Below are 20,339 nucleotides of genomic sequence, written 5' to 3'. Positions count from 1 at the left end.
AAAAAAAACATTGATTGCAATTATCAAAGCAATGAAATTTGTCCCGAAAGTTACTTCAAACTACACAAAATCAACAATTAAAAACAAAATTCCTGATAGAAAGTTGCTTAGAAAAGAAGTACATGGCAATCAAAAAATCAATAATATCTGAATGGGAAAGATGATCGGAAAGGAAAGGTAGGAAGGTACGAATCAATAAAATATTTGAAACCAAAACATTTTCAACAAATTCACTTCTTTCAAACTACATAACTATAGAGAAAGTAGATTCCAAAGACTGCAACCTGTGTTTCCTTAGAAAAGGTCTTGATTGGACGTAGTTAGTCCAGTTAAACTTATACTTAAAAAATTATATATTTTACAATTTGGTAAAAATTCGTTTACCAAGTTGGAGTGAACCTATCAACTCGTCTGACCCTTTGGCCCTGGATCCACTTCTAATTTTTGCCTCCTTCCTATACTACCAACAATTAGTGCATTACAGAAAACTTTATTATTTTTGTAAATTATACTTTAATGCGGGGTAGTTAGGGTTCCCTTACAGAAAACTTTCAATTCATTTTTCCGGGGTCGATAAATTGGTACCAGACTTGTCGGAGGATAAAACTGACTACATCACCACAAGTCTGAGGCCAGATACACGTTCTAAACCAAAGATAATGTGAAGTGGGGCGATAGGATTGATTAACGCCAGAAACTTTATCCTTTATCCTTTACTTTAATGCTTGTGATTAGCTGTATTTCAAGAAAAACGTTGGATTTTTTCAAATAATCGAAAATTATAAAGTCATGGTAGTATAACGTATGGGCGGATGTAGCTGTACGGAAATCGGGAGGAGGTTTTGTCTACACGATCGATCGATGGTTCGAATCCACCCCACTGCTCACCAAGCCTTTCACTCCTCCGGGGTAGAGTTGTCTGGGAGGATAAAAACACTGATTCGGGACATCGGCTGGCCCCGCAAATCATTGTATAGGCCAGTTACACGTTCGTAAACCTCAAACCATTCTGAATTGAAGTGAACGTGGGGGTGCATCCCAAGCGGATTGATTAACGCCAAACACCGTATACCTTATCCTTTAATCGACAAGCACAAAGTTGTTTTAAAAGTTAAGATCCTTACACACGAATTTGGCTTAATAGCTACTATACAGGGGTTGATACAAATAGTAGTAGAGCACGGAATAGTTCAATCAACTAATATGATGATTCGGTGAACTATGTTCTTCAGCTCGTTCTAGAATCCAAAATGCATACCCCGGTAATGCCCGAATCCGGACAGGAAACCTCAGGGGGAAAGTATTCATGCGTAACTAGCTCGTGTACAAGGAAAGTGCAAGTACGCAGAGTATGCCAGACAAGACAAATGTAAAAGTGAAGTGTTGCGCTCGATCAAAAGCAATTAAGAATTGGATTTTTTGAAGAAAAGATTATTTTTTTCATAATGAAGGATAGCTCACAGAAGTTCTTGGTTAAGGATAAAGGATAAAGTGTCTGTCGCTAATCAATCAGGCGTTAATCAATCCGCTTGGAATACGTCCCCACGTTCACTTCAATTCAGAATCGTTTGACGCTTACGAACGTGTAACTGGCCCATACAATGACCTGCGGTGGCTAGCCGATGGGTCAAGTCAGTGTTTTTATCCTCCCAAACAAGTCTGGAACCAATTTATCGACCGCGGAGGGATGAAGGACTTTGTGAGCACTGCGGTGGGTTCGAATCTCCGACCGATCGTGCAGCGGAACCTCTAACCGCTACACTACACCCACCCCAGCATCGTAATAGAACTAAGAAATTAAAAATAAAAACGGCCAAGTAAATAATCTAATAAAATACCAACTATCAGTGCAATCATAATGCGGTCACAATTTTTCTGCTCAGGAAAATATGTTTTGAGTCCTATATGTTTTTAATTCTAAATCTAAAACCTAAGAAGGTTCTGGAAAACAAATACCACAAGAAAACCATGTTCTTAGCGATAAGAAGCTCTTGAACACTTAAGAGAGAAGTTAAGGGGTATTGAAATTTTCCGTTCAAAGTGCTGTTAAATCATAAATTTGCGAGACTTCAGAGGAATGAAACACTGCCTTCTGCCGCGAAGCTCCGCCCACGTGAGCCAAGGCAATAGAATGTCCCAAGCGTTGTTTTTTCCGTACTTTGCTCGTTTTACTTTTGTTTTACTTTCCACCTATCTACTTTCGTATTCGACTAGTGTAAATGCAATGGTGTTGTGTCTTGTCGAATGCTTTTGAACTCAGTGCGCGTGTGCCTAGCAAGTGCTGGGAAACACCGTATCACGAGGAAGGGATTCAATTGCTTCACAGCACAATAGGTTAAGCCGTGCTGTAGCCACAATCCCTCGGTGGCAAGCGGGTGAAGACATGGTGTAGCATCGAGGTGCCAATCAATAAATGGTCAGGCAAGATTACAGTACATTCCATAATGTTATTCTTTAGACATCAGCACATCGGATTTTTATTTACAGAAATCCGCGTACAGTATAAAGTATGAGAGCCAGAAGTGGTCGGGTAATCTGCACCAAAATCGCTCAGGGCCTGTGAAATACGTTCGGGCTATGCAATTGCGGTAGTCGCTTCAATCATGCTATTCAATAGTAAGCGTACAATATCTATTCTATGTGTATATATTTTATTTGTTGTCATCATAAAGTATTATTTTAACTGTGTATTCGCAGAAAAGCAACAATCACCCGCGTGGCCGGTATACGAACCGTAGGTGAGCTTTGAACCACCGACACTACACATAGCCCACATTAGTGTTCCTTTAGTAGCTCAATACGTTTTTACACACATGTCAAAATATATATTATAATAATAGGGAAGATAATAAACATTCAGAGTTGCCTTCCAGGGGCAGGAGAAGGTACATGGGTAATGAGCGACTCCGTCGCAACAGCACGCAACGAGTAGCAAAAGAGCCCAAAAACCATAAATTAATTGTTTTGTCGCCGACCCGACAAAGATGTGCGAGGAGGACAAGAATGAATATGTGAGAAACCATCTAGGTCATCTGTCACTGTCCGCCATTTTTTGAGCCTACTCACTGCTAGTTACCTTGCAATATTCTGATTTACTAAACTTTTTGATATTTTCAGTGTTAATAAAACATACGCCCTACAAAATAATGACGGAAGTTTTGCAGACGACTTAGAATTGAAAATTTTAGGCTGAAGTGCATAACAGCGGTCCAACATAGCAAAGATAAATGCTTGACTCACTAAAGGTGGGTAGCAACACTGGGACAAATATATTTGGGAGGAACAGGACTTCGGATGTTTCTCATGATTAATATACAATTAAAATACAACGCCTTTCCTATTTAGGAGTGTGCGCAGTTATCGCTTCCTAATATTCAGAAGTAGTCTAAAATCATAATATCGTTTCGTTTCCTAGCAATAACTGAAAGTACCTGTTAATTCAAATAACCAACCGCGTTTTGTGAGGCCGTATGGAAGAAGCAACGTGTGTGCTTGGGCAACCCATCTCAGCGGACATCTCAACATTGTCTTCTATGCGGTCGCCATTCCTCGGCTCAACAAAGCCTGATCGCCTTCACTGAATAGACCCTCGCCAAGCAGGTTCATATTTTCTCGAAATTGTTCCCGCAATTTCCAAATGTTTAGAGAACAACTTATGCATGTCTGGATCGATGGAGAAAAACTGTGTGGAAAGATGCGATTACTGTCAGTAGTATTTCCACAAAGCGAATAAATTCCGCGACTTTTTGGACTTTTTGACTGAAAGCAGTTCAAACTAATGGAGCTGGGGATAATCCAGTTGAGATGATAATACTTTCCTCGCTACGATTTACAGTGAAAATTTTTAAAAAATTTTGGCTAATTTTGATTACGCTTTGTCCTCTTTTAAATTACCAGTCACTAAAAAAATGTTTTCGCTTAGTTCTCGAGGCCCTGAGCGCAGCCAGAGTCATAGATGCGATAGGAAGGAGCCGGACCCTCCTCCGGTGAATGGAGTGTAGTTCTTCGGGTGCAGCCCAGGGGAGAGGATCCCTTCGCCAGCCGTCAGAATGTGAAGGCGGTTCTTTCTCCAACTGTGCAAAGTGAAGCGGGTCGGCTCCAACTATCCCATGTATAGCCGCAATAAATATAAAAATGTGGTTAGCCTTAGGAATAGTGATATTCCTTTGCATTTGAGCTCAATTTGCACTCAAAACTCCGTTAGAAGGAAACCTCTTGACAAATGAAGAGTTCCGGTCAGAAGTGCGGCTCCTGAGTAGTGAGTAAGCCGCGATGAGGCAGGTACTAGCTGTAACAATCACACTCATACAAAAACTGGTCCTAAAAATGGTCTTTCAAAAACTTAGCACGAAATACGAAGACTGCCGGAAGAAGGGTTCGGAAGTTCAAAGCACGTGGGAATTCGGAGCTATCACTTTTGCAAGTCGTGAAATTTTCCCTCACTTCAACCTACATAGTTAACCAAGCCGCACGAATACAATTTAATATAAGCGCCTGGGTTTTGCTCTGGCACTTATTTTAGAAGCTGCTATAAACTCCATTCTTTGGGAGAGGAGGCGATGTTTAAAATTTTCATTGATTCGGGATAGTCATTTCTCTTATGATACTCAGGAAGTGGGTTGATACGGTCACTGGTCAATCGATCGCCATCTGTGGATGAATTCATCAATAGATTTTTGCTTTTCTTCTTTCTACTCCTTATTAGGAGACGTTTTATAACGTCATCCGTTGGCTTTGCTTAGACTTTACTCCCTCATCATTCCAGAGAATGAAATCAAAAGCCGAGTTTCTTCACCTCCACAGTCAAATTCACTTAAAACACAATCATAAGTTGAATAAAGAAAATCCTCCACCTTACATCAAACTGTGGAGACTAATTATGTGCCGCTATGTTCAAGCAATTCGAACTGTCCCCCATTTAATCCGGAAATTTCACCGGACTGGACATTTATTTGAATGCGTGTTACGCGCTGATAAGAAAGATCCTCAGCAAGGAAAAATGAAGAACCAACGATAAAACTATCTACGACCAAACGATAAAACCAACGGTGATAAAATTATTGCTCGATTCATTCACAGGTGGGAATTTGGTGACATTTCAAAGTAGCGGTATTCCACAATCTAATATAGCTGATGACACAGGATAAATAAAAAAACAGTTGTCGAAGAAAATAAGAAATCGTCATCAGAATCGCTTCTAATGGGAATATCGCAATTCGTGTATCTGCAAGTGATGGCATTTCCTGCTGTACAGGATGAATCAAATACTCCACTTCTTATAATCAAGGTGATGAAGGTAAAAAAGGATAAAGTTCATGAAGGATAAAGTGCACGGCATTCATCAATCCCTGAGGGGATTCGCTTACGCGATCGACTCATTTGAAAACAGTTTGAGGTTTCTGGAGGTTGGTGCAGCCTTACAATGATTTGCAGAGGCTAGCCGATTAATCAAATCCGTGTTTTTATCCTCCCACACGAGTCTGGCACCAATCTGTCGATCACCATAGGTCTGAAAGGCTTGCGTGGCATTGAGGCGGACTCAAAATTTGGATCGGTCGTGCAGCCACAGAAGAAGCAACATCTTACCGATCGCGCTACAGCTGCCACAACGGAAAACGGCTTCAATCGTCAACGTGATCGGGAGCCGTTCATTCAACAATTGGTGTTTGTGGTTGCATGCTGAGATCTAAGCTACTGACTGCGGAGTCCTGCTCACATTCCGTGCTGACAACGCCGTCTCTCAACTTTCTAGAAGATAAGACCGCATTATCCGACGTCTTCCACTGGCACACGACATACGGTTAATGCTCATCCACTATTTCCTTAAACTCAATAGTGACCATAACAAATATTAACTCAGCAATAATACCCATTAAAAAAGTGTTATTGTAAAAATCCAGCTTATCTTTCAAAATCAAGGCTGCGTTAATGGATGCAACGTTAACATTTCGTCTGTGGAGCTCAAAACACACAAAGAGGTCTCTATGAATGGGAATAGGCCTCCGATCGAAGTAAAGGAATAGCCCACTTATATCGAACTCGTTGCAGAAAATAGTGCGCCGGAACGCTCGAAGCCGTACCTTCCGGGCCGTTTTCTACGGCAATTAGGAAGAAACGAACGGAATCACCCTCTTCTCAATAATCTACGATCCCGTATACGAATAGTCCACCAGAAATCCGGTCACCCTCCCCCATATTCGTGGAGTGATGCCTTTAATCGACGCTCTGCGCTAACTTAAAAACTTCCCGGTGCTTATGTACTTTTCAATCGGACTAGGGCTATAGGCTGACGATTAATCCAGGTTGCAGTAAAGACAGTTTCTATCACGAATCGCAAAAAAAGATCTCACAATGAGATTGAAAAACACAAAATCGACGTTAAACCGCTCTTAATGTACGGAGGAAAATCAAACACACTTTCAGTTGAAGTGCTACCTTGGAATGTATATATGTATGTTTGATACATTAAAAAGCAATAAGAAATGATCATTAAGTCACATTCTGGCCGAATCGTTCCATCATTCTTATTTTCCTGTCGCCTTTTTCTGAGAAATAAAGCATGCGGTGTGGGTCGCCAAAGAAAAAAGTAAATCTTTGTAGAATCCTTTGATTCAGTGTCATGAAGGGAATCAAACAACCGCCACTCGCTTTCATCAACAGCGGCATAAAGTCCCCGCAGTTTCTCGCGCATGGAACGTTGGCTGCACTTTTTTGCGCACAATTTCCTTGACCTTGATTTCGATTATCTTTATTTCGTGGAATCACAAATCTGAAACGTCTCATCACTTCTTGAAAACTGTTACAAGGAAAAAAGCTATATTTTATTAGGTAACTCCAAACCACACCGGATTCGAAGACAAGATTTGTTGGTGCGCTCGTTGCGATTTAGAAGTGGAAATGTAGGGTCAGAAGTGCAAAACGGTGGTTTCGTACAGCACGTACTGCCCGACACACTGAAGGCGGGGTTCCCAAGTTGTCGCAAACGTATTTCGGAAAAACCGAGCCGTGAATTCTTCACACGATTAACATACAATCGAAATACAACGCGTTTCCCACTTAGGGGTGTCCGCAATTATCGCTTTCTAATATTCAGACCTAATCTAAAATCATAATGTCGCCTCATTTCATCGCAATGACTACAAGGGTCCATAATAATTCAAATAACCACGAAATAACCGTGTTTTGCAAGGATCTGTAGCAGGAAACCGTATAAAAGAGACGGTGTGTGCGCTTGGACAACCAATCCCAAGATCCACTCCAACATGCCCTTCTACCTGGTCGCCGTTCTACTGTTTTCAAACGCATTCACTAAGGAGGATGACGACGATGAGCCTGTATTTTGTCGAAATATTGTTGTATTATTTGCAGGCGTTTAGAGAGTAACTTCCAGTTATGTAAGGATAGACTGCTAAAATCCGAGTGCGCTTGGTTTAAGCAGAAAAATTATTGCGAGGGAGAAGATCTTGCAGAATTTTTGGAGACAAGATGTCCAAAGACGTGCGACATCTGTGCGGTTCGTACATTTTCCAAATTGTTTCTGTAATTTTCAGATGTTAAGAGAATAACTTCCATTTTTGATAACTGTTTAGAGATTATGTAAGGATAGATGGAGAACAGAATTCTGCCAGATCATAAAGGATAAAGGAAATTGTGCCGTAACAAAAGCTACTGTTAGAACTATGAGGGCAAATTGTACAAAGACGTGCGGACACTGTGACGAACTACTGCAAAAACCGCGGAGACGACGAATTCGTCCAAAAAGAAGGAGAGGTTAGAAATGAAGCAGCAGTGCTGCTACGCTGAAAAGTTCCGAAATAAATCTGGAATGGAAGAACTCACTCCAAACGCAGCGAATTTGTTAGTCAGCGCTAAGTGGTTGGCTTTGATATGGCACAACCTTCAAATCTCTGAACTACTAGCAACAATTTTTCAATCAATAGAAAGATAAGATTCACAACTTTGAGGCTAGTACGCATTTGTTTGAAAAACAGTGTTTGAACGCTGCAAATCACTTGACTACAAGATAGCACGGGCGACGGGTTTCCACTTCAAACACTGCTTAAATCAAATAAATCACGTCGTGGAAATAAAGAGTTATACTGAATAATACTAAGACAAGAATAAAACAAATATCCAAATGGAAAGTACCACGGTTTCCATACGGTCGTCCTTCTTAGGACTGACTTTGAACAACTTATTCTGAAGGAAGGTTCATGAAATACGTCTAATTGTAAATAATAGTGTACGGATAAACAAGTAAAATCAAACAAGGGTAACTGAAAGGTACGAGGTAAAAGGTAAGGTATGAACGGATGGTTTCGCAAACCAACTCTCTAAATATACCACAGCATGAATTTAGTCGATTGAGAAAGCAAAAAATCTTTCCTATTTTCTGAAACGAAGGTGAACATCCCTCAGTGGAAGTAACCACCTTCTGTGAAGTACGTAACTCTCGATTGATTTGCTTGAGGTGTAGCCAAGATCGATATTGATCTTTCTCTATGAGCTGACAGCTAACGTTTCGGCGTTATCCCCCTCTTCAGAGTCTGGAAAAGAGAAACCTATCAATGATTTGTCCTCTCAGGCGCCTAGTCACCCTCTAGAAAAAATCCGAACGATAGCCAGACTCAAAGGGGAACAACACGTCGGCTAGTGGTTACCCTATCTACGGGCGGATCCCCTATGGCCGTGAGGTCCCCTTTGGGTTTGCCTTTCGTTTAAATACTTTCTGTAAGGTGATGAGGCGCTTGAGAGGATAAATTCCTGAGGGCTTTGATTTTTTCTAACGACAGCGATAACGCCGGAACGGTAACTGTTGGTCAACAAGGAAAGATCATTGCCAATCTTGTTTACAGCTCAAACAAATCAACCAAAAGCTACGTATTCAGCGTATGCCAGGATTTAAGGACAGTCGAACATGGCCACTTCTGTGAAATGTTCACATAACGGATAATCGGTGTTATCAGAGACAGCATTTGTGCGTTCCAGTTCAAAAAAAAGCAGGAACCGAAGATCACTCCAATGTGTGGCGAAGATCTGGAAACAAAGTCGAAAGTGCACAAGATTCGCTACTTTCTCTTCTTCTCGCTAACAGCCGAACAATTCTTGACAGCGACGACCTGAGAGGCGCCAAAACCCATCATGAGGAAGTGAGAGAACGTCATTGTACTTACTTCTGTGAAGAAGTGAAGAACGCTAGATTTCTGATTTGATGTTCTTCGAATTCCTCATTTTTGCCCTCCTATAACGCAGTTTCCTCCGTCTTGAAATAACCCAATAAATCAGATATTTACGGGGTGATCTAAAACAGCGTACGTAATTCTCCGGCGTGGAGAGTGACTATAAACAGAAAGGAGCTCGGAGGAGACTAATAGGACTGCCAGGATCGCTGCCACTCACGCGAGCTGACAGGTTGGTCCGCAACTCCACCCATAATGAACGCTGACCGGATGATGCGGGTAGCAATGGTGGGAGGAAAATTGCGGAAAATTGTTTAGGGAGGGGGCGAATGATGTCACGTCAAGTAGGAGTTATTTTTGCAGAGCCGCTATAGATAGAAACCTTTCCAAAGCATCGGAACGTAGCACTCCGGTTTACCCAATGTTCTCCTTTGTGCAACCTCAAGAATGTTTTCGCGCTCGTGAAAAAAATAAAAAATTCGGACAGAAATTAACTGGCTTTCACGGAATAGGGCGCAGTGTTGGATGGAAGGTCACGGAAAATTTTTGAATGGCAAGTTTTCAGCGCTGCAAACGGAGCGACATGCGACCGACCGGGGCAAGCGCTGCTTTTAAGAACCACCAGCGAGTCGCTGGTGTCGCAAGCATTTAGCACGACTTTTTCCATGAAATTTGAAAAACACACTTCTCCAGTAAAACAATACCTCTATCTCGCAACAACATGTCCTAAAGCAGAGCTATCATCTTCTAAGTTATGAAATTAAAGTTGCTTTTCCTTTTTCCTAGAACTTCGCAATTTTGCGAAGAAACCCTGACACCTTTTCTCAGCCATCCTGCTGCGCAATGAAAGGAAACTCACTAGCACTGCATTTGCTAAAGAAATTTACGACGTTTTATTTTTTTTCTCCAAAAAAACAAATTAGAGCAACCGATTATTCAGGTGTAAAATTAGACTCGTCGACTTCAATGGAGAGCAGCTACTTCTCCACTCTAACGCTTTTTTAGGCAGTTTGTAACTGAAGTAGTTGGTCAAATCCATATTCTACCCAAAATACGAAGAAATGTCAGAACAAAGGAAATCCTCAACATTTCATCTAACCTTTTGGTTATATGTACAATGCAGCTCCCAAGCTCATCTAAAAATTCCACAAATACTGGAACTCTTCTTCGACTCATCACTTATTCCAGCACGTGTTACGTGAATAAGGAAGATCCTTGCAAAAACCTCGCATGCGATTTTCCTATCGAGGAACGAGAGGCTTCCTACAACATTGGTCAGCCATATCACCCACAATTCTACCGAAACATCCAGGTAGCGACTGTATCACTGTACAGAAATTCGACGGATGCAGTTGAAAGAAATGAATTGAATGTTTTCATCAAATGAGCAGAAAAACTAATCATTGGCTCAGCTTAAGCTTAAGCTTAGCTTAAGCTTAAGAGATGGCTGTTTGGGCCTGCGGAGTAGGCATATTCCACAATCAATCGCTGACTACGCTGAGGATAAATAGAAAGCGACAGGGTCCCAACTAAGAGACCGTACAAGAACTTGTTTCGTTTGGATGGAAAGAGACCGGAGTTCCCGAAAGTTTGGCAGAAAATTTTGATTCGATGTGAAAAATTGCACGTGGATTGAAAATGCCGCAACAGTTATCAGCTGAATGCTTTACTGTTTGAAGCGAAAACCACACGAGTAAATCGTTGTGAACTGCGCCAAATTTAAAACGCATCTGCAGACTCAGTGGCCTTTTCAGCGATCGCATGCAGCGAAATCAAACAGATTTCCAGTCTGAGTGCTGTCTTTGAATACGACCAACATTACTGACTAGGCACCATTCTGACATATTTGTTTCAGCATTCTTATCTTCTGAACGAAATTACTCTTTTTTTCTGATAAATGAAACATCCAGTGTAGATCACCATTAAAAAAGGTAGATCATAGGATTTTTTGATTCAACGTCGCGTAGAAAATCAAACCACAGACATTCGCACTCATTAACAGCGGTATAAGGTCACTTGAAGGCATCATCCCACGAATCTGAGGTGGTACCGATTTCCGGTGGAGTATTCGTATACGGGGTTGTAGATTATGGGGAGGAGGGTGATTCCGTTTATTTCTTCCTCATTGTCGTAGAAAACGGCCCGGAAGATGCGGCTTCGAGCGTTCCGGCGCACTATTTTCTACAACGAGTTCGATTGGAGCGCGCCAGCCTTCTGCAGGCGCCGCATATTCCGGGCCCCTTTTTACGGCGACTAGGAAGAAATGGACGGAATCACCTCCTTCTTCACAATCAACGACTCCGTATAGGAACTCTCTACCTGAAATCCGTACCACCTCAGATTCGTGGGGTGATGCCTTTAAGTGATCGCAGACTTTTCCACAGACCTGAATCGTAATTAATGGACTATTTAAGTCATCTTTAACTGTAATTTCTATACGCACTCACTGCCAAATTGCTACAATGGGGATCCTCCTCCACCCTTCCTTATTGGCGAGTTCAAGGAAGGTATTAACAGAAGTTTATTTGACTCTGTCTGTCTCTGGCACGAGTGAAACCGATCTTCTCTTCGGGTTTTTACGATCTTTTTTTAGAAGACTCAACCTCATTGCACCTATTCTTATTCTCATGTTATTGCGACGAGGTTGAGCGTATGATGAGACGAAGGATTCAGCTACAATGTATTATGCAAGTGGTAAAAGTCGTTATGCTAGTTGCTTGTTCGTATTTGCAGCACAGTGAAACAAATACGTTTAAAAGTGCTGTAAGGCACTGACTAGACAACTATCTTTGTATATGTCGTAAAAACAGCAATAGTTGGAGAGTCTTAAAAGTTAAATAAGTTAGGAAAGTTCTCAAGTGATTTGCTCTGCATCGTATTTTCCATCAACATAAATCATTGTCATTAAATCGAGTACCCTTCAAAGGGTCCCTAAAAGAGGTGAACGAATCATCTAATCGGTTAGATGTTTGCTTTCAAACATTGCTTTTCAGATTTCGGTCTTCAACTTACCCTAGCATTAAGGCGCAAGTAGTTTCAAAGTTGAAGAGTTCTCAGAATATAATATTAACCTTGTATTAATATTGGAAGTGGTGCAATCACGTAATAGGTAGGGATCAACGGCACAAAAATGTATAATATGCATCCTCTTCTGAGTAGTATTAGATGGGCAAACATGAGAGAAAAATGAACAATTAATGAAAAATGAAACGAGAGCAGCGTATTTACATTGCATACGTATGCGTATATTTACGGTGATGAGTTCCCAGCGGAATTCCTAGAGAAGCCTGCATGTCCTTGCACAACCGATTATTTCACTCTTTTTTTGTAGGGGCCAATCCAAATAAATAAAAGTCACTTCCGGATTAATCAACTTGGGATGCGCCGACGCGTTTTACTGCAATTCATTATCGCTGAGGTTTTTTTATCCGCATAATTTGGATTTTGGAACGCATCCCAAAACCCAGATTATGCGGATTAATTACAGTAAAGTGTGAAGAAAGAGAAAGAAATTTGCTACCAACATCCGCAAAAAAATGAAACATGAATTTCTCCAACATGTTTCATGTTTGAAGCAACTTTCCTCTCGAGTTATCCAGCTCATCGAAAACCTTACAATATAGTGAAAAGTACAAAGGAATGGCTGATATTCTTTTTTGTACAGAGCAGAAATGACTAGAGCTTAAAGAATGCTTAATTTGTTGCAGTCCGCTCCATTTCCAGATACTGTACACTCCCTAGCGCCTCTTTCTTTCACAGAGACAGCTTACTATTCCAGCGAATTTTTGTAAGCAGCAACAAACACGCTCTCACTGCACATCATCGTTCTAATAGTTGATGACTCTTTCAAAAATTGCTTCCTTCCCACAAGAGTGGTAAGATAGTAAGATTTTGCTTCTATGCACTTTGTGATATATCATTTTAAACAATGATCATATAAGAAGATTGCATTTTTTGAGTCGTTGGACTTGTTCATTGCAAATTCGGTGCTTTGGGACATCTTTTGACATTTGCATTTCTCCACCTTTTATTTCCTCTCCGGGTGGGTGGCCGGGAGGAGTGAAGATCAGGAGAAGGAACTCACCGTTACCCACCCACAAGTGAGGAGATTGGAGCAGTTGCTCCGACTATCGCACGCATATCAGAAATTTCGTAGCCGAAATGAAAATGAAGGGCCGAAGTGCAAAATAGAGGTCCCGCATAGCAGGTGAATTCTCGAACTGAAGGCGGGGTCCCCACGTTGTCGCAAACGTCTCATCACTTCTTGAAAACTGTTACAAAGAAAAAAGCTATGTTTTATTAGGTAACTCCAAACCACACCGGATTCGAAGACAAGATTTGTTGATGCGCTCGTTGCGATTTAGAAGTGGAAATGTGGGGTCAGAAGTGCAGAACGGTGGTTTCGTACAGCACGTACTGCCCGACACACTGAAGGCGGGGTCCCCACGTTGTCGCAAACGTATTTCGGAAAAACCGAGCCGCGAATGCTTCTCATGATTAACATACAATCGAAATGCAACGCGTTTCCTGCTTAGGGGTGTGCGCAATTATCACTTTCTAATATTCAGAACTAATCTAAAATCATAATCTCGTCTCATTTCGTCGCAATAACTACAAGGGTCTATAATAATTCAAATAACCACGAAAAAACCGTGCTTTGTAAGGATCGCAACCGCATAAAAGAAGTGGTGTGTGTGTTCCCGCAATCAATCCCAGGGAGCATATCAACATGTTCCTACATCTAGTCGCCATTCTTCTGCTTATCAACAATTTCTCCTCTCAGGATAATCCTCCCCCTCCGAAGGTTTGATGAAATTGTTTCTCTAATTTTACGGATCTTTAGATTTAGAGAACAACTTCCAGTGTGTGGATACATGGAAAAAAGAAGACTGCCTTTGGTTTAAGAATAAAGATTATTGTGAGAGACCAGATCTTAAGGGTTTTTTGTACTCAAGATGTGCAAGAACGTGCATGTACTGTAGGGTTTGTGCTTTGTCAGAATTGTTTTTGTAATTTCCAGATGTTAAGAGAACAACTTCCAGGAATGTATAGATAGATGGAGAACAGAATTCTGCCTGATGATCAAGGACAAAGGAATTTGTGATCTATCAATAGCTACTAGGCATACATTGGCGGAAAATTGTACAAAGACGTGCGGCTACTGCAAGGAAGTAATGGAAAGTCCGCCGAGACGACGCCTTCGTCCAAAAAGAAGGAGGGGTTAGAAGCATAGCAGTAGTGCTGCTACGCTAAAGATTTCCGAAGTAAAGGTGGAATGCAAGAACTCAATTTAAACGCTGTGAATGCCAACGCCAGGCGACAAAGATTTAGTTGGACTCTTAATTTTCTCACACACGATTCATTCTCTTGGTAGCACTAGTCATCGCTTCAAAGTGGATCAACCTCCTGAACTACTAGCAAGCGTTTCTTCAATCGATAAAAACATAAAAGATGTAATAACCGAATATTTCTAAGGAAAAAACAAAAGAGATGTGATAACCGACTATTTCCAAGGAAAAAAACAAAAGAGATGTAATAACCGATTATTCCTAAGGAAAATAGGAGTTTAAAAGGACGTTAGGTGAACACAACTTTACAACTTTCAGGCTAATGCATGATTGTTCGAGAAACAGTTTGTGAACACCGCAAAGAGCTGGACTTCAAGTTAGTAGAGGTACGGTCACTTATTTCTGTCTGGGAGGTCGCACGACGGGATCAATGCAACTCGTCCGTACTCCCAGCTCTGCGTATACACTCTATGTCCGAGGTTCTTCCTCTACTCAACAAACGTCACGGTCGTCCCCGTAAACATAAGTTATTGAGTTAAACTAAGTAGACGGTTCCAAGCAAAAATGAGTATAAAATAATTCTGGTTCGAAAAACCTGTGTAAATGCTGCGAAAGTAATAAAGGAGCTGAAAAATGGGGAACCAAAAAAATTCTGTTTCCATTGAATTTCAATTTGAAGTCACGAAGATGTGCTCAAAGTATAGTTTTACACAGAAAATAGGTGTGCAAGAAAGAACGCTGAAATGTTCTACCTAAATACGTCAGTGATCTCCGTACATACATATATTATATGGCTCCCTCATCGATATAGGTTGAGCGACGACCTGTGGTGAACGCTAAGCTCGCTATGACAAGGCTGGTTAGTTTGGGGTAAAGTATTCTTGCCACTACAGCATATATGCTGCCTCAGCACCCTGCACACTGGACCTTGCCTTCTCAGACGTTGGACTGTATGGCGACCGGTGGAAGACGATCAAATGTCAGGTTGCTCAGGACCACATCGATTCTGGACCAAGACGACACGTGCACGACTCGCCATAGACAATGGATCATGGAGACTTTGTATCCACAGCGCAAGAGCAGCGTCCACAGACGCTGACATGGTTGCCCTTCTCAGAGCTGAAGAATGTGTCAAACTTCACGCGATTGCTGTGCAAGGGATTAAGAGCAGTAGGAGCGACACAGGAAAGATGAATGATGGTACGCTCGTCATTCGCAGAAAAAGTTGCGTCGCAAGATGTAGGCGGTGCTGGTTTTGTTGTGCACCCATCTATAGTCCATCTTGTTTATTCGCACGTGATCCTGTCACCTCTCCCTCCGTCCTCTGCACCAAATGCCCTGCATCATCAACAGTTAAATCAGCAGCTAATGAATCTGAATTGGATGCGTTTTATGAGGATGTAGATGGACATGAGAACCCCCCTACGGCATAACTCGTCCGGAAATCGACTACGTACTCACCAACCCGGAGGTCTTGTCTACTAAACGTCTCGGTAGTACCATCTTTTTGTAGTGGTTCTGATCACCTTCTCCTTCACGCAAAATGCGACCTAACCACACGACGGAAAATACCATCTGCTGCCGGCAATGAAGAAGGAAAGAAGTCGTATGCAATGACTGCATATTAGAGGACTTATCGATGTGCCAGTCGCAAACATTGGCTGCAGAAAAGCTTTGCAGGAGGATCTTTTGAAATACAGGCAGAAGAAGATTCTTGAAACAGCACAAAGAAGGAAAGAAGTGCCGTAGGGACTTCTGCGAATATGATATTCGGCTAGTAACCCTGCTGGCGCTTCATGTAATTCTAGTGGTGCATGTGACATCCTAACGTCAGAAAGAAAGGAGAAGGACCAGTGGAAGACCTTGCGAACGTTCTTATTCATAAGCGAGTTGAGATCTTTCGGAACTATCGTCCGATATGCTTGATTAGTGTTTTGTACAAAGCATTCACCAAAATCCTTTTCAAGCGCATGTCTAGGACGCTGGACGAAGCTCAGTCTCAAGAACAAGCTGGATTCCGACAGCTGCATGGACCACATTCAGACCATTTCTAAGGCCGTAGAGGTTTGCCGGGAGTACCGCCTGCCTCTCCTTCTAATCTTCGTCGACTATGAGAAAGCCTTTGACAGCGTAGAAACGATTTTAATTCTGTCAGCGCCGGTCGATCAATGTACATGTGTACATGTGTCGTATGTGAGGACATTTGCCAACTGCTACGATCGATCCACCACTAAGATACAGCTTTTCCACCGCTCGCTCACCATACCTATTGGAAAGGGGGTACTATATCGCCAAAGCTGTTCACGGCATTACAATAAATAATAAAATCACTTGTTCGGGAAGAAAGGAGCACACGTGTTGACTGAAGATTTCTCTCAAATACTCGTTTTGCGGACGACATCGTTCTCTTTTTGAGAAGCATTAATGAAGCAGAGAGGGTGCTCAAGGAATTGAACGAAACAGGGAAGAGAAAAGGATTGCGAATAAACAGAAAGAAGACACAGTTCATGAAGAACGCGCACTGCGAGGACGGAGGAGTACAACTTAAAGGCTCCCAAATTGTGGAAACTTCGCCATACGTCTATCTTGGACGTTCTATGAATATGAAAAAGGACTTGAAGGAAGAACTGAATAGAAGGACGAGATCAGGGTGGACGGCATTCGCACTCGTCAAGGAAGCTACGGACCAACTGATGGGCGAAAAGCTTCGTGCCCATCTGCTCGACTCGACAATTCTTTCTCTGTTACGTAGCGAAGAAGTGGACAGACACCACTGCCACGTCTAGGAAGCTACTCACTACCCCACAGAGCGTTTGAGAGATGTCTCCTAAACTTTAACCGGCGTACAAAACCTCTAGCCGGTCTTCGTAGCTCCGACTTAGAAGCAATATCCCACTTTTGCGACCCGGCGGAATATATGTCGAAAGCAAAGCATTGATGGGCCAGTCACATTATGAGAAGAATCCGCCATAGATGGACTACAAAAACGCTAGAGTGGATCCTAGGAGATGCTAAACGCTCTCGAGGGAGGCCGTCGACGAGATGGGGTGACGTGTTCACACATGGATGGACCAACTAAGAGCTCAGCCGGATGCGGCTCAAGGACCACGTCAACGCCGCCCAGTGAAGGCGGACCATCTGAGTATCTAAGTATCTATGTGAAATAAAAGTGTGTGTAAAGTGCCTGGCGTTAATCAATCCGCTTGGGATGCGCCCCAAAGTTCGTTCGTGTCAGTGTTTTTATCCTCCCAGACAAGTTTGGTACCAATTCATCGACCACGGGGGGTGAAAGGGTTGATCAGCACCAGGCCTCCGATCGATTGTGCAGACAGCGGAACTTCCTACTGAATTATTACTAAAAGCTACTGATCTATGTCAAAAAGTGAATCTCGTCGCTAAATGGAACCGATCTCAGCTTCCGTTTCGCAACCCGCGCACATTTCGTCCGCATGTCGGGCTGTCAACAATGCCAAAAATTACAATCTGAACAGAAAGACCAGAGCCTTCCCTCATTCAGTCTGAGGAAAGGCTCTGGTCTTTTTCGACACTAATGATGATTTTCTTTTTGCCGTAGTAACGTATCCTCAAGTAGAAGTACAAACTTCTATGTTATGAAAATAAACCTACTGCGCATTCCCTAGGACTTCTAAATTTCGAAAGGAAATATTCTGACACTATTTCTCAGCCGCGCCACTGGTCAGTAAGAGAGAACTCAAAGCAAGTTTGAGAGAACCCCATCTTGATTTCAATTTTGAAGTTAAAGTGCAATATACTGCGTCACGTTGATTCCCATGAAAAACTACAACTTTCACAATTTCTACGTAGTATTCTGATAAATTTCTTTACGACGAACGTCCGCATGACCAGAGGGCTCGGGCATCTCTGGCAATCAAATGGTTGAACACGATATAGTAAGTGAATGTTTCGCAAGGCAAATGTTCACTCGAATTCCGTTCACCTCAGCGTAGACAAACCCATTCCACATGGCTAATCCTACTATGCTTGAGATTCTGCAAAATCATAGAATCTGTCTACTGTGAATACGGTAGAAAAGAAAAGTAATGAAAAAATTTTACGTTTTCCCAAGCATGTTGAGCCCAAATTGAAAAAGTTAAATCATGGATTTCCCTTCTATTTTTTCAAAAGTATGATTTATTCACGCACAAAAAAGACGATTAAAACAGGAGAGAAAATGTACTCTTCTGTGCATTTTCTTCATACAGATAGTGTAGAATTTTAAAAGAACAAAGAAACAAAACAAAAGATGCGTAAAGGTTCTGTCGAAAAAAGGGAAATTTTGTGTTTAATGCGTTAATATTTTACTCGATTGAATCATGAAATATTCAAACAATCTAATTTCAATCACATGCCCAATTCAAGTAGACCAGAAACCGTTCAGAAATCGATCGATTTAACAAGTAACAAAACCAGCAATCAACAAGCGACAGCCTCCTCACCACTTTAAGCTGCTTCGGATCCACCGTTTTTCTAACAGTTCCCTGATCATAATCTATGCGCTGCAATATTGCAAAAAGCACTACCTACAGCAGAATTTGTTTCAGAAAAAAAGGACAGTTTCGGCGTTCTGAAAAGACTCAAAGGTTTATTGAGAAAATTAGGAAGTTCAAAGGCAGCATATCACCAATACGACGTGGTGAATCCGCGACAAAATCCGGAATTGTAGATTGCGGGATCCGGGGTGGTTCTGCTCATCTCTCCCTATTCGCAGTAAAAACGGTGGAAGACGCGGTTCCACGACGATTTCAGTGCGCGCGATGCATCCAAGTCCTAGTGGTCGAAGATCAGTAGTGTCCCTCTTCATCCTATTCAAGTAAAACCAATAAGTAGGCTGCTGAAGGGACCGAGACGTAGGAAGGAGTGTACTAACGTATCTCGTAGGAACTAAGGTTCCCACGCGGTTTTTTTACGACGATAAAGGAGAGATGAGCGGAACTACCCCCGATTCCGGGATGTACTACACTATCTCTGACCTTTCTCGCGGATTCTCTCATCACGTCAGATCCGAGGCATGCTGCCATCAAGAGACACTACATGAGTAGTTAGTTAAGAACATAATGGAGATAGGAGAGGAAGTTAGGAAGTTAGAAACATAAATTAACAAAGAAAAATTCAAATAAGAGACGAGGGTTTTGTCAAGGAAAACAATTGTAACGACTGTAACGAATAACGAATAATTGAGATGAATATTAGTAGGTTAATAAAATGGATATGATCTAGGAATGGTTAGTATGAATTTCTAGTTCGCTCACCTCATGAAAATTCTTTTTTTTTCTCCCTTCCAACATCTATCCATCTACATCCATAAATTTATCCAGTTCGGGAACGTAACAAGTTTGTTCTTTTTAGTCGCCGAATTTGCACGGTTTCACCGTATTTTCTTCTTGTTGTACATGTCAGTTTTACATTCGAAGAAACTTTTTTCGCTCCAAAGCAGGGCGCGGCAGTAAGCAGGAGCTGGACAGGTCCATTTTCATGGCTAATAAAGAACGAGAAATGATTGTGTTGAAATTCCCCACCCAACCCTTACCTCGGAACGTTTACATTCGCTTTCTCTTGCACCCGGAACTCATGCTCATCACCAGTGAAGCCCGTTATGATGTGATATTTCTGGCCTCGAAATTGTGCATACAAATTTTGTATATGTTGGGAGATCACACAACATATGGATTCCATCTGCTCCCAGTGGGAGATTTGGCTTCTTTTCCTTCTTTTCCTGATTGGTGCTAAATCTAATTTTAATCCTTTAAAAACACAACATTTAAAACATATTAGAAAAGCTAGGTGTGAAATTTTGCACATTTCTCAATATTTTGTATTTAAAGGCATCATACCACGAGATTCACGAAGTTGA

The 20,339-nt window shown here is 41.8% G+C and overlaps 4 protein-coding genes across 6 annotated transcripts; 3 read left to right on the top strand and 1 right to left on the bottom strand.

Moving 5' to 3' along the window:
- Positions 1 to 5,200: 5,200 nt before the first annotated feature.
- RB195_005677 (uncharacterized protein) lies at positions 5,201 to 5,683 on the top strand (the record flags this gene model as incomplete). Its single annotated transcript, XM_064178323.1, has 2 exons — positions 5,201 to 5,296; positions 5,564 to 5,683. 2 exons carry the CDS (start codon positions 5,201 to 5,203, stop codon positions 5,681 to 5,683), a joined length of 216 nt encoding a protein of 71 aa, XP_064035382.1.
- Positions 5,684 to 7,262: 1,579 nt separating this feature from the next.
- Positions 7,263 to 17,253, top strand: RB195_005675 (uncharacterized protein; the record flags this gene model as incomplete). Of its 3 annotated transcripts, XM_064178321.1 has the most annotated exons (8): positions 7,263 to 7,334; positions 7,391 to 7,513; positions 7,590 to 7,702; positions 13,896 to 13,983; positions 14,043 to 14,162; positions 14,222 to 14,399; positions 15,461 to 15,667; positions 16,898 to 17,253. In XM_064178321.1, 8 exons carry the CDS (start codon positions 7,263 to 7,265, stop codon positions 17,251 to 17,253), a joined length of 1,257 nt encoding a protein of 418 aa, XP_064035379.1. The 3 variants fall into 3 exon arrangements, with proteins under 3 accessions (XP_064035379.1, XP_013296023.2, XP_013296024.2); XM_013440569.2 differs by lacking the exons at positions 13,896 to 13,983; positions 14,043 to 14,162; positions 14,222 to 14,399; positions 15,461 to 15,667; positions 16,898 to 17,253 and having other exon boundaries at positions 7,590 to 7,775; XM_013440570.2 differs by lacking the exons at positions 7,263 to 7,334; positions 7,391 to 7,513; positions 7,590 to 7,702; positions 15,461 to 15,667; positions 16,898 to 17,253 and having other exon boundaries at positions 13,909 to 13,983; positions 14,222 to 14,404.
- On the bottom strand, positions 15,738 to 16,042 carry RB195_005676 (uncharacterized protein; the record flags this gene model as incomplete). The annotated part of the gene is made up of 2 exons (XM_064178322.1): positions 15,738 to 15,841; positions 15,925 to 16,042. The coding sequence occupies 2 exons, from the start codon at positions 16,040 to 16,042 to the stop codon at positions 15,738 to 15,740; spliced, it is 222 nt and encodes a 73-aa protein (XP_064035381.1).
- RB195_005674 (uncharacterized protein) lies at positions 16,975 to 17,253 on the top strand (the record flags this gene model as incomplete). Its single annotated transcript, XM_064178320.1, has 1 exon — positions 16,975 to 17,253. The coding sequence occupies one exon, from the start codon at positions 16,975 to 16,977 to the stop codon at positions 17,251 to 17,253; it is 279 nt and encodes a 92-aa protein (XP_064035380.1).
- Positions 17,254 to 20,339: the final 3,086 nt, after the last annotated feature.

The sequence above is a fragment of the Necator americanus genome, chromosome I, assembly GCF_031761385.1.
Source record: "Necator americanus strain Aroian chromosome I, whole genome shotgun sequence".
Classification (NCBI taxonomy): domain Eukaryota; kingdom Metazoa; phylum Nematoda; class Chromadorea; order Rhabditida; family Ancylostomatidae; genus Necator; species Necator americanus.
The sequence above is the reverse complement of the archived record's forward strand: the minus strand, read 5'-3'. Positions and strand labels throughout refer to the sequence as shown.